This window comes from Patagioenas fasciata, chromosome 21, assembly GCF_037038585.1.
Source record: "Patagioenas fasciata isolate bPatFas1 chromosome 21, bPatFas1.hap1, whole genome shotgun sequence".
Classification (NCBI taxonomy): domain Eukaryota; kingdom Metazoa; phylum Chordata; class Aves; order Columbiformes; family Columbidae; genus Patagioenas; species Patagioenas fasciata.
The window spans coordinates 6,633,557-6,654,593 of NC_092540.1; the positions used below are offsets into that span (position 1 = coordinate 6,633,557).

Below are 21,037 nucleotides of genomic sequence, written 5' to 3' on the forward strand. Positions count from 1 at the left end.
GACTGGATGGGGCTTTGATCAACATGGTCTAGTTGAAGGTATCCCTGCCCAAGGCAGGGGCGATGGAACTAGATGGTCTTAAAGGTCCCTTCCTACCTGCACCATCTGACGATTCTATGAAATGGAGGTTGTAGGGGGCAGATCTGGTTGGAAGACCCCAATACAATTTCCCATTTGCAGTCGTGGTTACATCTTGTCTCTCTTGTTGAAACTGTTCCAAGAAAATGACTGAAGGCCAGAGGAGACTGCAAGGACAACCCTAAACTAAGGTAACTCTTTTTTTCTCCAGGTGCTCTGGTTTGCGAAGTGGAGAAAGGGTTTCTAGGTCACTGGTGCCATCATCTGTCAGTTCCTTCCTCGGTCATTGGGTGGCCGGCAGCAAGCAGGTGAGTTCTGTAGCACCACAGGGTTTGCCTCATGAACTAAGGTAACCCCAGGTAGGTGGGTCAGGACACAGATGGACAGCAGGTTTCTTTCAGGAGTCTTGGCAGTGCTTTCTTTTCCATCTCTCTACAGCTTTCTGCACACTTGCAGCACGGCTCCCTCTCCCAGCATCCACCTTTGGCAGAAGTGGCTTCAGAAGCTGATGGAGTAAATAGATTCTCCACCTCTTGGCTCAAGTTGGAAGGAACCTCCCTGGATTCTCCACAGGCAAACAGAGCTTCCATCACTGCGGTTCCCATCAGAAGATTTCTGAGGTCCAGGGGCACTGCACAAGATAAAAACACATTTTTCACTTGAAACAGTCCATCTAAAAGATGAACATCAGGAGTAAATGCCCTGAAGAAAAAATTGGTGGCTACTGGAAAACTCTGAGTCACGTTCCCTTTAGAAACTCAGTTCCCAGAGAAGGTGTTTGTTTGGTTTTTTATCCTCTTGGTTCTGCAAGTATTGCACTAAAAAGCTGCACCCAGTGCGTCTGTCTGATGTGCTGCTCTGAATCACATCAATAGTCAAAACCGCCGTATTTGCTCCCCTCCCAACTAGAGCAAAGTAAACACCTGCATTTCACTCTCTTTCCCAAAGAGCCGATCGTAGGAAGTTACATTCACATCCTAGGATGGAAAAAAAGAGAAAGAGGAATAGGAAAAGCATTCCAGACAATGGAAAAAAAAAAATGGAAAAACATTCTATAAGGAAACAAAAATTTTCCAAGAGGCATCCACCTGTCTTTCATATCAGAAATACGCTCAGTGCCGACGTTTGCAACACGAGGTGTACAATGTGGCATTCTCTGTACTGCTTTAAATCTGTTACATAGTATTACGAGATAAAAAAACAATGCTAAACTTGTATGAAACCTTGTTTTCATCAGAGTGCACCCACTTCACCTTATTTCCTCTGACAAGCTGTTCAACTGGCCATATGTGAGAGATTCTAAGATAATGTCTTGAGGACCCATGTTGGAAAGTAAAATGTGGGAAAGCAAGATGTGCGGTTCCAGCCACCTGGATGATAAAGGAAGATCAATACTAACATGACCATCTGGACGGTCAAAGACATAATACTAACATAATAATATATAAAGGGCCTTGGACAGATTACTTTGAACTATGTTTCTCATAACTGTAAAAAGTTATAGCCCAGACTCGTGAGAATGGTATCTCGGGCTGGATAACCGCCCCCAAGTGCATGGGATGCGTGAATGTCCTTGTGCCTGGTCTGTGAATGAGGGGAAAAACAAGTGAGACAAGCATCACATGAGTTTAGTGTGTTCTTAATAACAATTAGTGGAAAAACACCGTTTGTAAACATCTTAGTCCAGGTCTGTACCTGTAAATCGTATAAACTGTCAATGGTGAATAAAGAAGGCAGCCTAGGCCTAGGTCAGCCCTCGGCTTGGCCAGGCTCTGCGCTCCTTCCTGAACAAGGTCTCTGGCTCTGCGTGGATTTCTGTCTGTGTCCTGGTATGTGTTGTTCTAATCGCCGCAAAAAATCCTGCAGGTGATCTGGAACTGTGAGCAGCACTGACCCACACGGCACCCCCTCCACAGCAGAAGCAACTTTCCTGCCCAATAGGGTTTGCTCCTTCCACCCACAGCTTCTCCCCTCAGTGTTGTTGGGATCTCCCCGGGCAGGCTGAGCGCTGACCCTGGCAGGCGGCAGAGTCCCTGCCCTGGCACAGCCCTGGGCTGCAGGGACCCTGCTCTGCAGGACAGCCCTGGGCACCCCTGCCTGCACATTTACATTTACACCCCACAGCCATGCTGGGGAGAACGCAGCATTCACGTCTTGTCACTCTGGCAGTGCACAAGGCAACCCCTGCTCTGCAGCTCGTCCTCTCCTCTGCATCAGGGAATCTCTCAGAGTTGTACTTGCGTCTCTTGTAGGCTCTGCAATGTGACAGCTATCAGAGATTCTGCCATGATTTGCAGAGGCAAGGTCCTGCAGCCTCAGGCTCAATATTTGTGAACATTTCTCTCCCAGTGATCTCTGAGCATCCTCCCACCCCCAACTGCCTCTAACCCCTCTGTGCCTGGCTCCTCTGCCCTGGGTGCTGCAGGCAGAGCCCTCAGCCCTGCTGCGTGTGCAGAGGAGCTGCTCCTGGGCAGAGCTGTCTCTCTGCAGCGCTGCCGCTCCCATGAGCTCCCTGTGTCCCAGGAGCCCAGCCCAGCTCAGCAGCACAGGAGCAGCCCGTGATGTCCCTTTCTCTGTCCCCTCTGGGCTCCCTCCAGGTGTCCCTGGGACTCCAGGGGCACATCCTTTGAAAAAATGTCAAGTAATCAGTGATGTTGATTGTCTCTGCTCTGCATAGACACTTCTTGCCAGCATTGTATTCTGGCTAGTATAAAATAAATTGGTATGAGAATCATGTTTCTTGTCCCATCATTAGACAGGACACCAGGAAGGTTACAGCAAAGGATCTAATTTCTCCAAGCTGAAGGAGGAATATCTTCAGCTGAATGTATTAGGCATTTCATTCTGGTTTTATACTCCTAGGTGCAGAGAGACATTCAGCAATATTTGTCCACGTCATGTCTGTGCTCTGAAGCAAAGCCTTTGCACACAAGGGCTCTTGGACACTTGGTGCCCGGTTTCCTTGTGGCAGGTCAGAGCTGGGCTGGTGCCACAGCTGGGGTGGTCCAGCCCAGATGTGAGGCAATGTCCTCAGCCAGGGACCTGACTGGGTGAGCTGGAGCTGTCAGTGTTGCACACAGAGCTGTGACACGGATGGAGTGAACTGCCAGGCAGGGTGGTAGAAGTTAGTTTATCTGGTCTGCAAGGACAGCAGCAATTCAAGGGCCCCATAATGAGCTGTTACTACTGCAGGAACAGTAAAACGAGAAACAAAGACACTGTGTGGCCACTGATGAATTTAATAAGGGAAAGAAGTGATATTCTCTGTGTCTCTTGTCCTCCCGCATGTAAATAATGGAAAGTGGCTCAGTGATCCCCTCCACCAGTTCCCTCAGAACCCTTGGGTGTATCCCATCTGGCCCCACAGACTTGTGGGTTTCCAAGTGGTGTAGCAGGTTGTCAACCATTTCCCCGTGGATCACTGGGGCTTCACTCTGCTCCCCATGTCTGTCTTCTGCTTCAAGGGGCTGGGTACCTGGAGCACAACTGTTCTCACTGTTAAAGACTGAGGCGAAGAAGGCATTTAGTACCTCAGCCTTTCCACCTTTTTCACCCCCCACCACCTGGATTCCTCCTTTTGTGCTCTGCCCTCTCCAACAGTTTGTCACTTGGTTACATAGTCAGGTTATCCTCAAGCCACTGAGAGCTTCTGTAAGCTGTGAGACAGCACACAAAGCCCATCCCCTCTGCTGCCCACCCTTGGAATCCCCTAGAAATCTCTACAAACCCACTAAAGGAGCAGCTTCCCTGCTGTTCAGATCAGCCAGCAGGTGAACACGGGGCTCTGGAACATAACACAGGGCAACAGGGCAGTCCCGAGGGGACATGAGGGCCAAGGGGGACCAGGAGACACCTGAGAGCGCCCAAGTGCCCAGGGCTGAACTGGCCTGTGCCTCCCAACGGGACATGCTGCCCCTCGCTCCCCAGGCACAGGGTCACAGTGGGGCCCTTTGTGACCTCACAAAGTGACACCCACTGCCCTGCATGTGCTCAGCGCAGCTGCAGCCCCAGCCCACACTGTCCGGCAGGACGGTGACGAGACAGGGTGTGAGCACGGAGCTGGCGAGAGCCCCCGAGCGTAGCCCACGTCTCTCATTGAGTTTGAGAACTAGACAATCTTTTTGGTTGGAAGCGAACCTTTAAGATCATCGAGTCCAACCATATCCTCACTTTACCTGCCCCTGGCAGACTCCCCTCTGCCCCCGGCAGACTTGTGCTGAGGACTCCCCAAGCGCAGCCCACGTCTTTCCCGGCTGCCCTTGGCAGACTCGTGGCATTTCACCAAATCTTCCCCATTCCTCACCTATACCTGTTTCCCCAAACCCACGCGATGGCAGACAAACACCTCAGCTGCCCCATGGTGGCCCTGGAGGAGGACAGGGCTCCCCAGGAGAACAGCTCTCCAGCAGAGCCCCAGGAGCTGTGCATGGCCCAGCACCTGGAGATGGGTGAGTGAGGGGCCCTGATTGTCTGGGCAGGGTGGGGGCCAGCGAGCGCTCCCTGCTCAACACCAGGGTCACGTTTCCCTGCACGCTGGCAGGGGGTTCCACAGGTGTTGGCCATGATGCTGCCTGAAGCCCAGGGCTGCTCCGAGCTGGGAGCCGGCCCCAACACAGCCTCTGCGGGCAGAGGGGACCCAGCTCCTGCTCCAGGGCACGGGCAGCGAGAGGCAGCTGGGCGGGCAGGAGGCACCGTGCTGTGGGACGGGGACCTTTCCTGCCCGTCTGAAGCGAGTTCCTCACCCGCTGCACTGCGCCTTTCCGTGTCCTGCCTGGCTCCAGCATCGCAGCCCGTCTGCCGGGCACCCTCCAGCCCTGACACGCACGGGGAGGCTGTGCCGGGGGTTGATCCAGGTCAAGACTCCAGAGGGACAGGAAGGTTGCTCAGGGCACAGAAGTCAGAGTGTGGATTTGTTGCACTTTTGGCCAAGTGAGCAGGGGAACACGATATTTTCCTTGACCAGGAACTTTCAAGAGCAGTGTTAGGCTTCCCCCAGTGTTTCTGTGTGGGAGGTTAGAGCTTGTTTTCCTGGGTGCTCCTGTACAGAACTCAACTTTTAAATATGCTTCTGTGCAAGAACGTGGACTCATCTCTCTTCCAATGTGGTTTCTTGGCAGTCGTTGCTGAGGGAATGGCTCCGCCGCAGAGGATCCTCTTTCCCCCAGAGAAGATTTGCATGGCCTGGCAGCACAGCCAGAGAGCTGGAGCGGGACTGCACAACCTGGGCAACACGTGCTTCCTCAACTCCGTCCTGCAGTGCCTGACCTACACCCCGCCTCTGGCCAACCACCTGCTCTCTGGGGAGCACAGCCGGGCCTGTCAGTACTTTTGGGAACATTCCTTGTACATCTGTTGAGCAGGGCCCAGGGGCTCCCAGAGTCTGGATGCTGATCTAGGAGAAAGGTGGCCCTTCTTTGTCAGCTCCCTGAGTTGGTGTTCTCTGAACACTCAAGCCTAGAAGCAGCTTCTTCTATCTGGATGTGTTCATCTTCAGAAAGGCACCTCTTTCTATCGCAGGCTCTTGGTCCCTATTCCTGCAAGTTAAACTCCTTTGCTTATTGCACAGAAAGTTTCCGTCAGTTCAGCATCCCTCTGAAGAAAGTTTTCTGTGCACTAAAATGTCCCGGGCTTGTTGGGACTTGGGCACCTTGGGAGGAATGGAGAATTCTTAGAACTGCAAGACCCCCATTAGGTTTCCCATGGCTGTGGATATTTTGCAAACCTGAGGAGCTTCCCTCCCTCCCCAGGTGGCCAGGAAGGCTTCTGCATGATGTGCAGCATGGAAGTGCACGTTCAACAGGTGCTGCATTCCTCAGACAGTGCCATCGAGCCTTGGGCTGTCGTCGATGCTCTCACAGGTGAGTCAGTGCAGGTGCTGTGACATGACTGATGCCGTTCTTGTAGGAGAGAACTAGTAACTTCTTCTTTCTTAGAAATAGGAGAAAATTTCCAGCATGGCAGGCAGGAGGACGCCCACGAGTTCTTACGCTGCACCGTGGATGCCATGCAGAGAGCTTGTCTGAGCGGAAACAGCGAGTAAGCGCAAGCAAATTGTGTTTCCAGTGTTCCCAAGCCCTTTGGAGTCCTTGATGTCCTCCCCTCAAGGAAAACTATGGCCAGGGCTTTCAGGCAAAGCCACACTCTTGGAGGAGATAACTCTGCCTTCCCATTGGTTTGCAGCTTGGACATCTCCTCTCAAGCAACTACCGTCGTCCATCAGATCTTTGGGGGCTTTCTGAGATCCAGAGGTACTTTTCCACAGCTATTGCTCTCCTTGGAATCGTCTGTGCCCTCCTGTCTGCCTGTGATAACAGACGATGGCGTGATTGGCGCAGTGGGTGTGAAGAGCGTAACCCGGCACGGTCCGTCGACTTCCCCTGTCACTGAGCATTTCCATTTGCCTTCCAGTCACATGCTGGAGCTGCCAAGCGGTTTCTGATTCCTACGAGGCCTTCCTGGATGTTCCTCTGGATATCAAAGTAAGAGAGTTTGTAATTGTGCTTCAAGATGTCCCAAGGCCCCTGTAGCTTTCCAGATTCCACACAGCTGGCTTACAAATGCATCTGACAAGAGAGGTTGGTGGTGGGCGGGAGGTGGAACGGACTGTGTTCTGCAGGGGCCACGGCAGTGGTCTCCCTGTCGCTGCTGGTTTCAGCTGGACAGGCACACGTGCCCCTCTCTGCACTGTGACGTACCCTCCTCCTTCTTCCCTTGGCCTCCCTCAACACCCGTCTGGCTCCCAGGCTCATGGGGGTGTTGTTTCCATCACTGGTGACACCCATACCCATCGGAGCTGAACTGTGCGGTGCCACAAAGAGGTGGCTCTGGAGAACCCCGGGAATCCCTGGGAAATGAAGGAGATGTTCAGCATCACACCCTCTTTCTGCCTCCCGGGCACTGCTTGCGGGTTCACCGTGGGTCTCCTCAGCCTCATCGAGCTGTTTTTTTTTGCGTAAACTCCTCGTAAGTGTTTGGGCGTGGGAATCTCCCAGAGCTCAGGGCTCTCCCTTCTCACCCCTCCAGGCAGCCGCATCTTTCACCGCAGCTCTGGAAGACTTTGTGAAACCTGAGCACCTGGATGGTGAAAACGGCTTTAAATGTAGCAAGTAAGGCTATTATTGATGATGTACCCATACCAGATCCTGTGCGAAGGTGTCATTGAGCACAAGTCAGCTTTTAACATTGGATTAAGGCACAGTAATGAGACGCAGGTTTTTTAACATGGCGTTATGGTACTGAATAGCCTCAAAAGAGCACAAGGATGTGTGAGACAGGAAAGGCTGTCTGGCCTTTGGGGGAAAAAAAAGTGTGTTTCAGCCCTTGTCTCTGTCCTGGCTTTCAAGGTGTGACAAGATGACTGCCGCCTCCAAGAGGTTCACAGTCCATCGCGCGCCCAAGGTTCTCACGGTGTGTCTGAAGAGGTTTGAAGCTTTCACCGGCGACAAGATCAGCAAGGTGTGTGCACAACTGGAGTGCAACGTTCTCTTCCTGGAGCGGGTTTCCTAAAGCCGGACGCTCTGTCGCAAGCTGCTCATGTTGAGATTTTCGCGTTCCCTTCTGGGGACAGTTCCCGTGGGAAGACAAGTGTGTCCTCTGCTCCCACAGAGCTGCTTTGGTCCGGATGAGTTTCCTGCCACCCAACTCGTGACATATTGCTGTGTCCTGAAGCTTTCCAGGATCATTGCTGAGCCCTCCTGGTCTCTCCGTAGGTTGTGGAGTATCCCCAGTACCTGGATCTTCGCCCGTACATGTCTCAGGCAGCCGGAGAACCGCTCCTCTACTCCTTGTACGCCGTCCTGGTGCACGGAGGTGACAGCTGCCGCGCAGGACACTACTTCTGCTACATAAAGGTGAAAAGCGACTTCCTTCTGAACAAAGGAAAAATGTATCCCGGGGAAAACTGACTTTCCTGCCGTGTTCCTAACAGCCAAGGATTTGAGGGGAGAAGGTTTCCTCAGGGGCTGGAATGCATATATTTTGAACACTCCTGGTTCGGCAGTTTTTGGCCTGTGTTTTGTGCAGAAGCCGTGCCATTCATCTCCAGATATCGACGTTTTCTTTGCAGGCCAGTGATGGACTGTGGTACCAGATGAACGACAAGTCTGTGGATCTTTGCAACAGTGACAGAGTCCTCAGGCAGCAAGCCTATTTACTGTTTTACATCAGGTAATCACAAGTTTTAAACTGTGTTCAGAACACATTTCCTTTTCCTGGCTTTGTTATTTTTCTTCTCGTCCTCCTGAGTGTTTCTGTCATAGCAGACAATTACCACCTGCATCCTTCAGCCCAACCAAATTTCCCATTAGGGGTCTCAGTTGCATCTTCTCTCTGTCACATAAACTGTTCCAAGGAAATGCCGGAACCCAGAGGAGGCTGCAAGAACAGCACTCAACAGAGATCCCTCCTTTTTTCCCCAGGTGCTCCGATTTGGAAATTGGAGAAAGGGCTTCTTCCTCACCAGCACCATCAGAAGCCCGTTCCCTCCTCAGTCAGCGGGTGGCCGGTAGCAAGCAGGTGGGCTCTGTGGGACAGCAGCATCTGCCCCGTAGGACTAAGGTGGCTGTGGGGAGGTGGTCAGCGCACCAGAGGGACGGCGGGTTTTTTTGGGGATCTTGGCAGCGCTCTCTTTTCCCTGCCACACGGCAGCTTTCTGCACAGTTGCAGCACGGCTCCCTCTCCCAGCATCCCACCTGGATCCATCCCATTTGTCCTCCTTGGCCCCTCTGCAGCCTCCAGGAGCCTTTGGGAGGCTCTTAGCTGTCCCCTGACAGCTTCTGGGGGTTCCCCACTGGTGGGTCCTGTCAAGAGAAAAGGGCAGGAGCTTCTCACAGCTCTCTTTGCAGGACATGGTGGGGGGCAGATCCCCGCACTGGGGCAACGATTTCCGCAGCTGGGTCGTGGACACCGCGGACTATGAACACCCAGACGGGAGGAGGGGGAGAACCAGTCCCCTGAGCTGTGACCGCGCTCACAGGGACAAGGCAGCTCCACGACCCTCCAATGGCAGCTCCCAGCCTGCACCAGCACCTCCAGTGCCCTCCAGCAGCAGCTCCCATTCTTTTCCTTCCCCAGAGCTGCTCAGGAGCAAACTCGGCCAAGGCGGAGAGATCGGAGCAGATCCCCGCGGCGGGACTATGATCTCCGCAGCCGGTTTCTGGAGATCACAGACCAGCATCGCTCAGCAAGGAGGACACGGAGCTGGAGAACAAGTCCTCCACGGTGTGACCGAGCCCTAAGGGATGATGCAGCTCCAGGGCCTTCCAGCGGCAGCTCCCGGTCTCGTTCCGCACCCAAAGCTGCTCGGGAGCACACCCAGCTGAGGCAGAGGGAGCGGAGCAGATCCCCGCGGCGCGGCTATGATCTCCGCAGGCAGTTTGTGGAGATCACGGACTGTGACCCCTCAGCACAGAGGAGGAGGAGGGGCAGGACGGCTTCAGTGCCCTGGAGATGCAGATGAGGAAGACGGTCGGTGGTGACGGGGGCAGATTGCAGCCTGGATGAGGGAGGACACAGCATCTGACGGCTGTGATGCTGGAGAGGAGGAAGAGGAGGAGGAAGAGTCCAGGAAGCAGCAAAGCTGCCCCAGCAGGGACCAAGCTGCCCCAAGGGCACCCGCAGCCAGTGCTGCCTCTGGCAGGAAGAGCTCAGAGAGCCCTTCCAGAGCCAGGGGCAGCTCTGCCGGCCGGCCCGCCTGCCCGCAGAACACCTGGTCTTGCCAAATCGTTTATAAAATACGCTTTGCTGAGGGATCCTGCCCGGGCCTGTTCTACTGGCAAGGTGATTGTTTCCTACAGCAGGGTTTGGCAGCAGAAGTTTGACAGGACAAGAGGGCCCATGAGGTCAGAAAGCACAGCAGAGCTGGAACCTGGGGTCACGGGCACCAAACCCAGCTCGGGTGGGAGCCAAGACGGTGCTCTCGTGTGCAGGGCCCAAAGCGCCATCTGTAGCATCTGCCCGTCCTTCTGAGTGCCCAGAGCCTCCCTCTTGGGGCCAAATCCTCATGTTTAGGGTCCCAACGTGTCTTTCATTACCCATGGCCTTTGGTCAGGGACCACAGCTTCATTTTCAGTTGGAGCTCGCTGCCTGGCAACAACTGCCCGGAAGTGTGTGGACCAATCACACCTGGTGGGAGTGCAGCACAGGGATGACTGAGAAATGGTCTGAGCAATCATTTGGTGGGGGGAGCCAGTGGGAAATCCCAGACAGCCAATCAGAGAAAACAGCGGCTCAGGGAAGGCGGACACTGTGGAGCGAGTAGCCCCTCAGGCAGCCAATCAGCCAATCAGAGTATCACCTCAGGGCAGGGTGAGCCCCAAAGCAAGACAGAGTCACTGCCCAGGCAGCCAATCAGCTGCAGGAGCAGCTCAGGGGAGGAGACTGACAGCCCTCCCGACCAATGGTGGCGCAGCCCAGGCTGAGCAGGCAGTTGCTCTGCAGGCGGCCAGGGTGAGTTTTGCCATGGCGCCCGTGGAGCTGCCCGAGGCCGAGCAGCGCCCGGCCCAGCCCTGGGGCCCTTTTTCCTCCCTCTGGGGCCCTGGAGATGTTGTTGCTGCCTCTGGCCCAGGTGTGTGTGGGCTGCTCTGGCCTTGTTCTCCTGGGCAGGGGAGGGGGCAGGGGGCACTTGCTGGAGAGGAGCAGCTGGGGCTGGAGCTGGAGAGAGCAGGAGAAGGGGAAGCAGCTGGAGGGTGAAGTGCAGGGGATCCCCAGGGCTGCTGCTGCAGCTGCACCAGAGACAGCTGCCCCTCTGGGTGAGGAAGAGTCCCTGTGAGCAGCCTCAGCAGAGCAGATCACAAACGTGCACCGCAGGGTCTGTGTAAGTGAGGACAATTACTGTACGGCCGTATAGTGTGTGTGTGTGTGGTGTGCGCCTGGGAAGCCTCGTGCTGTAAGAGCTGTCAAACACCGATGTGTTCTCTTAGGTGCAGGATAGACAAACGACTGGAGCTACAGAATAGGAGGGGAGGAAAAGACAGGCAGACAGAAGTGCCTGAACTCCACAACTTGCCTGGCAGTGCAGAGAGCAGGAACTGTGGTGAGTCCTGGGCCCATGGGGTCATTTCATCCTGATTTGTGCTCCAGTCCCTCCCTGCTCCCTCCTCTTTTTTACTGTGTCCTTCTTCCTTTTCATCTCTTCTCTCTCTGTCCCTCTCTGCTTCTTCCTCACCATTTCCTCCACCCTTCTCCACCTCTGTGCAGGGTTTCTCGTATCTCCCTTTCTGTCTCCACCCTTCTGTGGTTCTCATCATCCCTGGTTTCTCTTTGTCACCATTCTGCTCTGTTGCTCTGTCCTGCTCCCTGCCCCATCATTTCTCACTGTATCCCTCTGTCCTGCACCCTGCACCTATTCCTGCCCCTCTTGTTTTTTTACTCCCTCTCCATCTTGCTGCCCGCCCCAGGATTTTTTCCCCAATCTCTATCCTGCCCCCAACCCTTATTTTTCTTTCTCTCTCCTGCTCCCCTTCTGTCTTTCTACCTGTCTTCCCTTTCCTTGCTGCTTCTTTCTCCAGCTCTGTCCAGATTACTGCCCCTTTTCCTTCTTGATGTCTTTCTGTCCTGGTTTTCCTTCTGTCTTCCATCCCTGTTCCCAGTGCCATCCCTTCTCACTATATCGCCCCTGTCCAGCTGGCTCTGCCTTTTCTTTGTCTTCTCTTCCTCTTTCCTGCTCCTCAGCCCTCTTTTCCTCTTTCTCCAGCTCATTACTGCATGTTTCCCCTTTCCAGTCTCTTCATTTGGATCCCAACTTTTCTTTATTTCTCACTTCCTTTGTTCTGTTCCCTGTCTTTCTTTTTGTCTCTCCATCTGTACATCCCCCTCCCTGTCTTTCTCCAGCCCCTTCCTGCTTCTCCTCGTCCCCCCTCCCCATCCCTCTGTCCTGCTCATCAGCCCTGCTGTTTCTTCCTCCCTGTCTAATCACAGCTTATTGTACCTTTTTGCCTCCATCTCTCGTTCCTTTTCCCTGTGTGTTTCTTTCTCTCTCAGCTCCTCTGTCTTCTCTCTTGTCTGATTTGTCTCTTGCTAGTCCTCTGTCCTTCTCCCCAGAAGCTTCAACTGAATGGCCAGGTGTCCCTGCACTCTGGTGGTTCCTCATCAGTGCCCTGGGGAAGATCTGTGTCTGTAGGGCTGGGGATCATTTAGGAGCTGCTCTCCTTCTGCAGACAGCAGAGGTTGTTTTCAGCTGCTGCTTATGCAGCTTGTTGGAAGAGCAGCTGTGGGCCTTCTTTGGAAGGGAGGTTTCTTGTTCTGTGCTTACTGCTCCTCGGGACCCTGTACAGGAGTGGTGTTGGGGTCTGCAGGGACGGGTGGGACCTGCTGTGATTCCTGGTGAATGTGAACTGAACTTGTCCTGATGTACTCGAATGAAAACAGACTGACCGTAGATGGTTTACTTCCCTGTTTCAGTTCCAAACTACATGGTTGGCAAGGAAGAACATGAGACTTTGTGCTGCTTTCCAGATGTCAGTGGCTGCGAATCAGCTGAGAACATCACTGCCTTTGGTACCAGGGCAGGTGGTCTGTGATCAGGGGTGTGGACCTGCATGGCAGTGCCTTTGTGAACATTTTATGATGTTGCCGCTTCAAAGCCCTTCATTTTCCTAGATATTTGAAGATGGTATTTCTTATTCGGAGGTGCAGACTCTGTTTGGACTTGATGTTGAACGGTCCATATAATGGGGTGCATAAAATAAGAACCTTTCTTCCTTGTTGTTGTTTTCTTACACTGTCTGAATTTGGTAAGCAAGAGCAAGAGTGGTTTGCAGTGTCTGCTTTTGAGAGTAACGTATTCCTGACTGTCTCCGTCTTTGTATGGTGAAGGTTTCTGCCTGCACTGTGATTTTGCTGGGCTGTGAGGCTGTGTTGGAGCAGCAGAGGTCAGAAGTGGTGGCTTTAAAGGCATTGAAGCTGTGGTAAAACTAGCAGGAAAAGCTAGTTTCTTCCTAGAGAGCTGCCTGACAAAAATAGCTACAAGTAAAGACCCTTGAAATTGGCTCTTCTTTTTTTTTATTTATTCTTAATATGGAGCTTTTGGGATTGATTGATTGATTGATTGATTGATTTCTGGGAAGCAAGAAGTGAGAGCCTGTGCACTCTCGTAGGCAGCGTTGCCTCCCAGAATAGGTGCACCCTTCTCCACTTCCTTCTCCACTTCTGTTCCTTCTATGCTCGTGAAGCACAACGACGTGCAGTAGTGTGCAGATTTGGTGATTCCAATGTGACTGTGGTGTCAGAGCCCCACGGTGACGTGCTGTGCTGTGTCTTGGCAGCAGCAGCAGCAGCATCATGGTGCGAGCATGGGGGCCATGGTCCTCACCCTCCTCCTCCTCCTGGTGTCCCTGCCAGCCCAGGACACCCAGGCTGCTCCAGCTGAGCGCAGGGAGCAGGTGGGCGGGCAGGGGCAGCACCCAGCCCCGAGCAGCTCAGCAGGGCAGCAGTGGGGCCAGGGCTGGGGCTGGGGCCGGGAGAGCAGCCGGGCTGGGCCGGGCAGGGCGAGCCAGGCAGCACCAGGGTGTGGGCAGGGGGCAGACAGCCCGCAGGGAGGGGAGAGGGGCTGCGGCTGCTTCAGGGGCAAGTTCTGGGCAAGCAGGGGCTGGGAGTGCTGGCACAGGGGCAGAAACCAGCACTGAGTCCCTGTGGGGCCCTCCCTGCCCCCCAACCTCGTGCCACACGGACCCATCCCAGGGCGCGCTTTGAGCCTTTGGGCCTGTTTCAAATCAAAGCTGGGATTGCTTTGGCTCTTTAGGCCATTTTTGAGCTAAATCTGGGCACATTTGTGCCCTTTGGGATCGTTTCTGCCTATATCTGGGAGTTCTTTGGCTTTCCAGTTTCGTTTATACCCAAATCTGGGGGTGTTTGGGCCATTTTTGGCCATTTTTTACCACAATCTTGGCATACTTTGACTCTTTGGTCCAGTTTCACCCTGAACCTGGGGATGTTATACCCCTTTTTGGCCAGTTTTGCTCAAATCTAGTGTTGCTTTGGTTTTTCTGGCTCTCTTTACCCGATATACTCAGGTGCTTTTGCCCATTTTTTCCCCTGATATAGGCACTGTGATCCCAAATATGGGATGTTTTCATGTTTGCCGACAGCTTTGCACCCAAGTGTGGATGTTTTTGGCTCTTTGGGCCACTTTTTGCCCAAATACTCAGATTCTTTTGCCTGTATTGACCAACATAGCCCCCAAATATTTGGAATATTTTGCCATTTTGCCAGATTTTTTTCCCAAATACGGCTATTTTTCTGCAATATATGGGCACTGTTGTCCTAAATATGTTGTGTTGTGTTTTGTTTTTTCTCTCTTGTTTATGTCCTCTTTTACCTGAAATCAAGGAGTATTGCTCTGTGAGCCTGGAAACCTCTCTGATCTGTGCTTGACTCCAGGACATGGCATTGGCAGAGTTGATCGAGCTTCTCAGCTGGATCCTGGTTAGGAGCCTTGGGCTGTCCCGGAGGTAAGTTGTCACTGTCTGTCTGCTTGAGGGAATAAACACTGGCATTTTAATAGGTTATTCATGTGTGATTGTACCCAAGATCATCTCAGAGGCTTTCCGAAAGCTTTTTGTGCCTTGGTGGTATTACGCAGACAAGTCATGAATATTCAATTTGCCTGAAAACCTGCTAGGTCTCAGCAAAAAGGTCACCTGTGTTCTGTTTCTAGCTGTGGGAACGTACGCCTTACTGTGTGTCTTGTGTCATTACCTCACCCTCTCCCATCACAGCAGGTGACTGAGGAAGAAGGAGATCACAACATGCTATAGAAGCTCCCCACATGTGTTTGACTCCCTGTTTGGTTCCTGCAGTCCATGCTGATCAAGCCTCTTGGTGTAATCCTGTTCCTGAGCCTGGGGGGAATCCCGGGGTAAGTGTTCAGTCTTCATAGGTTACTGACCTTTTGCGTTTGTTAGTATTTGGTTTATTATTTGTTAAGGTTTTCTTGCAATAGTTGAGTCTTGCAGTAGCCAGCAGGCTCTGATATAGGAGAAACACAGATGATCATTTTTTGCGCTGGTGCTCCGTGCTCCCACGTTAGTGTGGGTTTCCTTTTGTGTGTGTGAGAGGTCTCCTGGTCAGAAGGCCCTGAGAGGCCCCGTGTTTGTCCATCTGGTCCTTGAGGGGTGTTGCATGTGGCCTGGACACAGTAGTTTGGAAGCTGCCAGGTGCCAGTCAAGGGGTCTGCAGCCCCTCTGCAGCTTTGGCAGTTTCAGCGTGCGTCTGGGTCCCATGTTGTTGCCTGACCCCCGTCCCGGCGCTGCAGGTCGCTGAGGACAAGGTAGATCACAATGTGAATTTCTGCTTGATTCCAGCCATCCCTGTAGGCAACCGCTACTTGACTTCTTCACTTGAGTGTGTCCGTGAGCCTCGGGGCAATCCCACAGGTACGACCTTGGAACTAATGAACATTTACATGTTAATTTTCCGTTCCTGTGAAATTTAGCTTGCTGCTTTCTTGGCTGATGCTCAGTCATGCAGAAGGGAAGTGGGTCCCCCTCAGTGCTGTGCCCCAGAGGGCTCTGCCTTGCAAAGCTCTTTGCCAACTGCTCCATCTCTGCGCTGCTCGCAGTGCCGGCTGCCGAGGCAGCAGCAGGTCGGGGCTGAGTTTAGAGCTGGGTGAGCTCCAGGGAGTCCTTTCTCCTGACAGCTCCAGGCCTGGTTAGTGGCCACTGCAAGTGCTGGATAAATGTTGGCAAGATGCTCCTGAGGGGAAGGGAGAGAGGAGCTGCCACTGGGATGGGTTTGGATCCTGAGGACACAGCGGTGGCTCACAAGGGTGGCCAGTGCAGAGGGGCAGTGTGAGCTCTGGTGCTGCTGTCTCCACGTTGGATCACCAGACCCAGGCCACCATGCTGGTTCACCAGATCTTTGGCAGATCCCTGTGCTCCCGTGGTGAGCGCTGGCTGCCAGGTCCTGGGCCTGTGACTCTCAGGGCAGCGGTTTCCCTGAGAGCCTTGCAGCAAAAATATTTTGGGAGAACTGCTGAGTGTGTGTAACTTCTCCAGAGCTGCAGCTGGTCAGTCTGGTGGTTCCTGTGAGTTGTGGCGTGTGTTGTGGTGATGGAAAATGCTGTTGGCTGTGGGCCCCATCACTTTGCCACCAGCTGAAGAACCCATGTTGGCAGTTATGTAGCAGCACTTGCTGTCCCAGCATGCAGTGGAATTGCACGCTGTGAATCCTGGTGCCGACATCCCAGAGCCCAAAGCTGGAGAGGGGGAACACGGCAGCTGCCTGTGCTGTGCTGGGGTGGTGTTGGGTGCAGGTGTTGTGCCGGGGTGTGCTTATTGCTCTTGCTTTTGCAGTGAAGTTCTCAGTGTGCAGGAGCATCTGGGAGACCTCTGACCCTTTCCTGGACCTGGCAGGGTGCAGGCAAGAGGGAAGCAGCTGCTGTTGTTATGCTGCCTCTGTCTGGCAAAGCAGAGCCCGTTGCCTGAGCATGAGCCACGACTCCTCCATTGAGGCTCTGTGGTGTGGGGGACAGTGCAGTCGTCCCTCACAGCATGCTGGGCAGTGCCTGGCTGGGGGCAGGCTCAGGGCTTTGGTGCAGTCTGTGGCCCTGTACTCATGCTCTGTTTCATCTCTTGGGGCCAGTGTCTCTGATCAGGTGAAAAAAGCTCTGACCAACAGACCCGTGTCTTCACCAGTGACAGGCCAGGTGAGTCCTGAAGGCTGTTCTGGGCCAGAGCACCATGTCACCGCTACCAGCCAAGAAGCTGGTGTTTTGTGCCAAAAAGTGAGTCTGAGCTTCTGCCTGGGGTCTTCAATAGGTGCCTTGTGTCTTGTGAGCTGGAGATTGTGTTGGGGACAGTGTAGACCGGATGCTGGGTGTCTTGCTAAGCTGGAGGTAGACAGGGAGAGCCCCTCAGCCCCAGGGCTGCAGCAATTGCTCTGGTTTGGGGTGCAGGGCCAGGTCCCTGCTGTTGTTCCCATCCCTGATTAAGGCTGGAGAAACGCCTCCTGTCTTCTTGCTCAGGACAGAGGGGCGGGGGTGCCAGTCCCTGGAGCAGGGTGACCTCACCAGTCTTCTCTGGGTATCCTGTCCCCTGGGGTGATGGGAGGAGGAGACTCTGCAGCCTCCAGGCAGTGGCTGGGACCGGCCCTCTGGGCGCCGCTGTGCAACCAGGGCTCAGGACAGTGTGCTGGGGTTTCTGTTGTTTTAAATTTCCCTCCTTCATTTTTTCCTTTCTGCTTCTATCAGAAAACACTTCTGATTTGTTGACCACTCCCACTTTCCTCTCCCATTCTGTGTCTTTACCCTTCCTTTTTTTCTGGGCTCTCCTTCTTATTTTCTTCTCTTGGCTCATGGAAACCTCTTTTCTTTAGATCACCAGGTTTGTTGTTTGGTTTTTTTTTCATGTCAATAACTGCAGCGCAGCATCCTGTGGAAGGCGAGCAGAAGTGACCATTGCACACCACCTCATTCCCAATTTGCCAAGCACACCTACCCCATGGACACCACCCACCCCAACTCCTTGGCCTTTTGGCAAGTCGAGGTAAGTGGTGCCAGTCGCTCCCAGGCTCCTGAATGGCAACAAGGCCAGTACTCCACAAGACAACTGTCTGACATGGCAGGTGGCCTGAGGGAGTGATTTCAGCAGCCACCTCTCCTGTTCTCTTGGATTGGCTAAAATGGTAGCAATTGAGTGCTGTGCTTGTGCACTGTGGAGTGTGGGGGAAGAGGGGGTCTCCTGACCTGGCCTTCAGATCATGTCAGCCTCTTTTCCTGTTCTGCAGGCTGTCCTCATCTGGTCTCCATCAGGCAAATCCTGGAAAGCCGACCTTCAGCTTCGTCCTCAGCTCAGCCCTTTGGCTCCCAGCCCCCCCATGACCACCTGTTCCACTGCCCACCCTTCGCACCACCTTCCTCCCTGCAGCAGCGAGAAGGAGCCCAGCCAGGTCACCCCTGGTTCCTCCAAAAAGAGGCAGTGTAAGCAGCACTGTGGAGCAGACAGCAGCCCCTGTGCTCTGGCTGTGAAGGACAAGGATCAAGTCTCCAGCCCCCAAGGAAGAAGAAGAGTGTCACACAGGAGGGCTCAGTGTCCCCTGCGGGGAAGGAGGTGGCAGGCAAGGGTCCCAGCGGTGGCAGGGAGGCACCCAGCTGTCAGCACCGAAAGATCAGGCCCATGGTGCAAGTGTCAGGCCCCAGGACCTGTCTGGACACAAAGCCCATCTACCCCCTCAAGAGGAAGAAAAAGAGGAGAATGGAGGAGACAGGAGAGTGCTGCTCTGGGTTAGAATTAGGTTTAGCATTAGGGTTACAGATCGTGGGTAAGGGTTAGAATGAAGGCTTGGGTTTAGGTTTAGTGTTAAGGGTTTGAGTTAGTTAGGGGTTTAGGGTTAAAGTTAGTTTTATGGGTTAGGATTAGAGCTACAGTTTGCTGTGAGGTGCTAGGGTTAGAGTTAGGGTTAGATGAGTGTTAGGGGTTAGTGAAGACTACTATGGTAAGTAGTTAGGGTTAGGAGTAGGGACAGGGTTAAGGTTGAGTCTTGGTTAGTGATAGGTTTATGGTTTAGGTTTAGAGTTAGTGGTAGTGGTTTGGATTAGGGTAAGGTTAGGGATGAGGAATTGGCATTGTAGTTAGTGATAGGGTTTGGAGTTGAGGGAAATAGAGTTTGGGTTTTGGGTCAGGATTAGGGGTCTAGTAGTGTTTGGAATAGTGGTTAGGGATAAGAGTTAGGGTTAGAGCGATGGTTAGAGTAAGGGTTGGAATTAGGGGTAGAGTTGGGGTTAGGGGCTAGGACCAGGATCAGAGTTTCGCTTAGGGTTATCATTTGTTGATTATTGTTTATTAGCTAGCTTATATTGCTTAGGTTTAGAGTTAGAATTAGTGTTTAGGGTTAGGTTTCAGTGTTAGGGGCTAGGGTTAGAGGATATGTTAGGTTGAGTTAGGATTAGGTTTGTATTAGCATCAGAGGGGGCTAGTTTTTGTCAGATTTAAAGATAGGGCTCTGGGTAAAGCACAGGGTCAGGATTAGAGTTAGCATTAGGGATTAGGATTAGTGTCAGGTTGAGATAAGGTGTATGGTGAGGCTTAGTTTAGGGTTAGGGGCTTGGGTGTAGAGTTAGCATTAGGTAAGGCTTCAGGTTGGGTTTAGGTTTAGATTACAGGTAGGTTTAGGGATTAGGGAGTTAGAGTTTTTGTTACGATTAGGGTTTGTGGTTAGGGTTAGTGGTTAGTTTTTGAGTTCTAATTAGAGCTAGGGTTAGACTTAGCCTTAGGGAAAAGAGTTAATTTTAGGTCTAGGGATAGGAGTTGGGTTAGTGTTAAGGTGTAGGGGTTATTGTTAAAGTAAGTCTGAGGTTTAGAATTAGGCTTGCAGGCTAGGGTTGGGGTTAAGGTTTAGGAGTTAGGTTTAGAAAAAGTGTTAGGGGTTTGTTTTTCTGGTTAGAGTTAGAATTAGGGTTAAGGATAGGGTTATAGTAAGCAATTAAGACTTAGGCTTACGGTTATAGTTAGGCTTAGGATTAGGTTAGGGTTTGGTGTTAGGGCTAGAATTAGCATTAGGTTTCAGGGTTAGACTTAGGGTTAGGATTTACAGTGAAGGTTAGAGTTAGGGTAAAAATTAGGGCTTAATTTAAGGGTTAAGTTAGGGTTAGATTTAGAGTTAGGGTTAGGATTAGGTTTAGGTTTAGCATTTAAATAAGGGTTAGGTTTTAGTTAAGGTGGAGGGTTAGTGTTAGGTAAGGTTTTGGGTTAGGGGATAGAGTTAGGGTTAGAGTTTGGGATAGGCTTAGGGAGCATGGTTAGGGTTTTGAGTGAGGGTTATGGGTCAAGTTTTGGGTTAGACTTAGAGTTAGGATTAAACTTTGGGCAAGAGGTTAGAGCATAGCATTAAGGGTTAGGATTAGAAGTTTGTGATTGGGTTATATGAGGTTTAAGTTATGGTTAAGTAGTAGGGTTAAGGTATAGGGTTCGATTTAGGGTAAAGGTAAGTGTTAGGAATTACAGTTAGGGTTAGGCTTAGGAATTAGGGAGTGGGGTTAGATTTTGGGGTTACGGGTTTGATTTATGTTTAAGGGGGAGGGTTAGATTGAAGGTTAGAAATAGGATTAAATGTAGGGCAAGGGTCAGAGTTAGGGTTAGAATTACTGTTAGGGTTAGGAGTGTGTGTTTCAGTTAGATGATGTTTCGGATTAGGGTTATGTGTTAGAGTTAGGCTTTAGGGTTAGGAATTATGGTTAGTGCTAGGCTTAGGAGCTAGGGGGTAGTCTGAGAGTTAGGGTTTGAGGTTCGGATATGTGTTTGCATTTGGGTTTGGGTTAGGTGTTCAGGTATTAGGGTTAGGATTTTATTAGTGTTAGGGACAGAGAGTAGTGTCAGTGGAAGTGGTTGGGGTTAGGGGTTGGTTTTAGGAGGTAGGGCTAGGGTTAGGGTTACGTTTAGAGTTCGGTTTAGGGTTAGAGCTAGTGGTAAGGTCAGGATTTGATTAGGATTAGGGTTAGAATTAAGGTTAGGGCTTTTGGGTGAGGCATAGTTTGGTTTTAGGTTCAGGCATAGATTTCTGGTTAGAGTAAGAGGGCTGAGCATTAGGTTTAGAGTTGGGGTTAGAGTTAGGGTTAGAGATTGGTCTTAGATTTAGCCTTGCTTTAGGATTACAGTAAGTGATTGGACTAATATTAGAGGTTTAGATTAAGGGATAGGTGTTAGGGGTAGGATTAGGGTTATTATTAGGGTTTGATTAGGATTAGGTTTAGGATTTATGGGTAGGGATGTGGTTAGTGGTAAGGGTTAGTATTAGGGTTAGTGTTAGCAGTAAGGATTAAGGTTAGGGGTTAGGGAATAATGTTTGTGTAAGAGGTTAGACTTCAGGTTTAGGGTGAAACGGTAGGAATATGGGTAAGGTTAGCATTATTACAGGTAGGGTTAGGCTTAGGCTTGGGAGTTTGGGATAGGTTTTAGGCTTGGGAGTTTGGGATAGGGTTAGGGTTAAGGGTTAGGGTTAAGGGTTAGGGTTAGGCATAGGGTTAGGA

The 21,037-nt window shown here is 52.1% G+C and overlaps 1 protein-coding gene and 1 long non-coding RNA gene across 2 annotated transcripts; both read left to right on the forward strand.

The window, feature by feature from the left end:
• The first annotated feature begins 4,504 nt into the window (after positions 1 to 4,504).
• LOC136110710 (ubiquitin carboxyl-terminal hydrolase 42-like) lies at positions 4,505 to 9,303 on the forward strand. The gene is made up of 12 exons (XM_071817925.1): positions 4,505 to 4,526; positions 5,196 to 5,396; positions 5,826 to 5,936; positions 6,012 to 6,114; positions 6,259 to 6,326; positions 6,487 to 6,557; positions 7,102 to 7,184; positions 7,422 to 7,533; positions 7,788 to 7,928; positions 8,144 to 8,244; positions 8,496 to 8,592; positions 9,226 to 9,303. The coding sequence occupies exons 1-12, from the start codon at positions 4,505 to 4,507 to the stop codon at positions 9,301 to 9,303; spliced, it is 1,188 nt and encodes a 395-aa protein (XP_071674026.1).
• Positions 9,304 to 11,005: 1,702 nt separating this feature from the next.
• Positions 11,006 to 16,426, forward strand: LOC136110901 (uncharacterized). The gene is made up of 5 exons (XR_010652689.2): positions 11,006 to 11,110; positions 14,404 to 14,525; positions 14,793 to 14,932; positions 15,378 to 15,449; positions 16,368 to 16,426. It is a non-coding gene; the product is annotated as an uncharacterized lncRNA (long non-coding RNA).
• Positions 16,427 to 21,037: the final 4,611 nt, after the last annotated feature.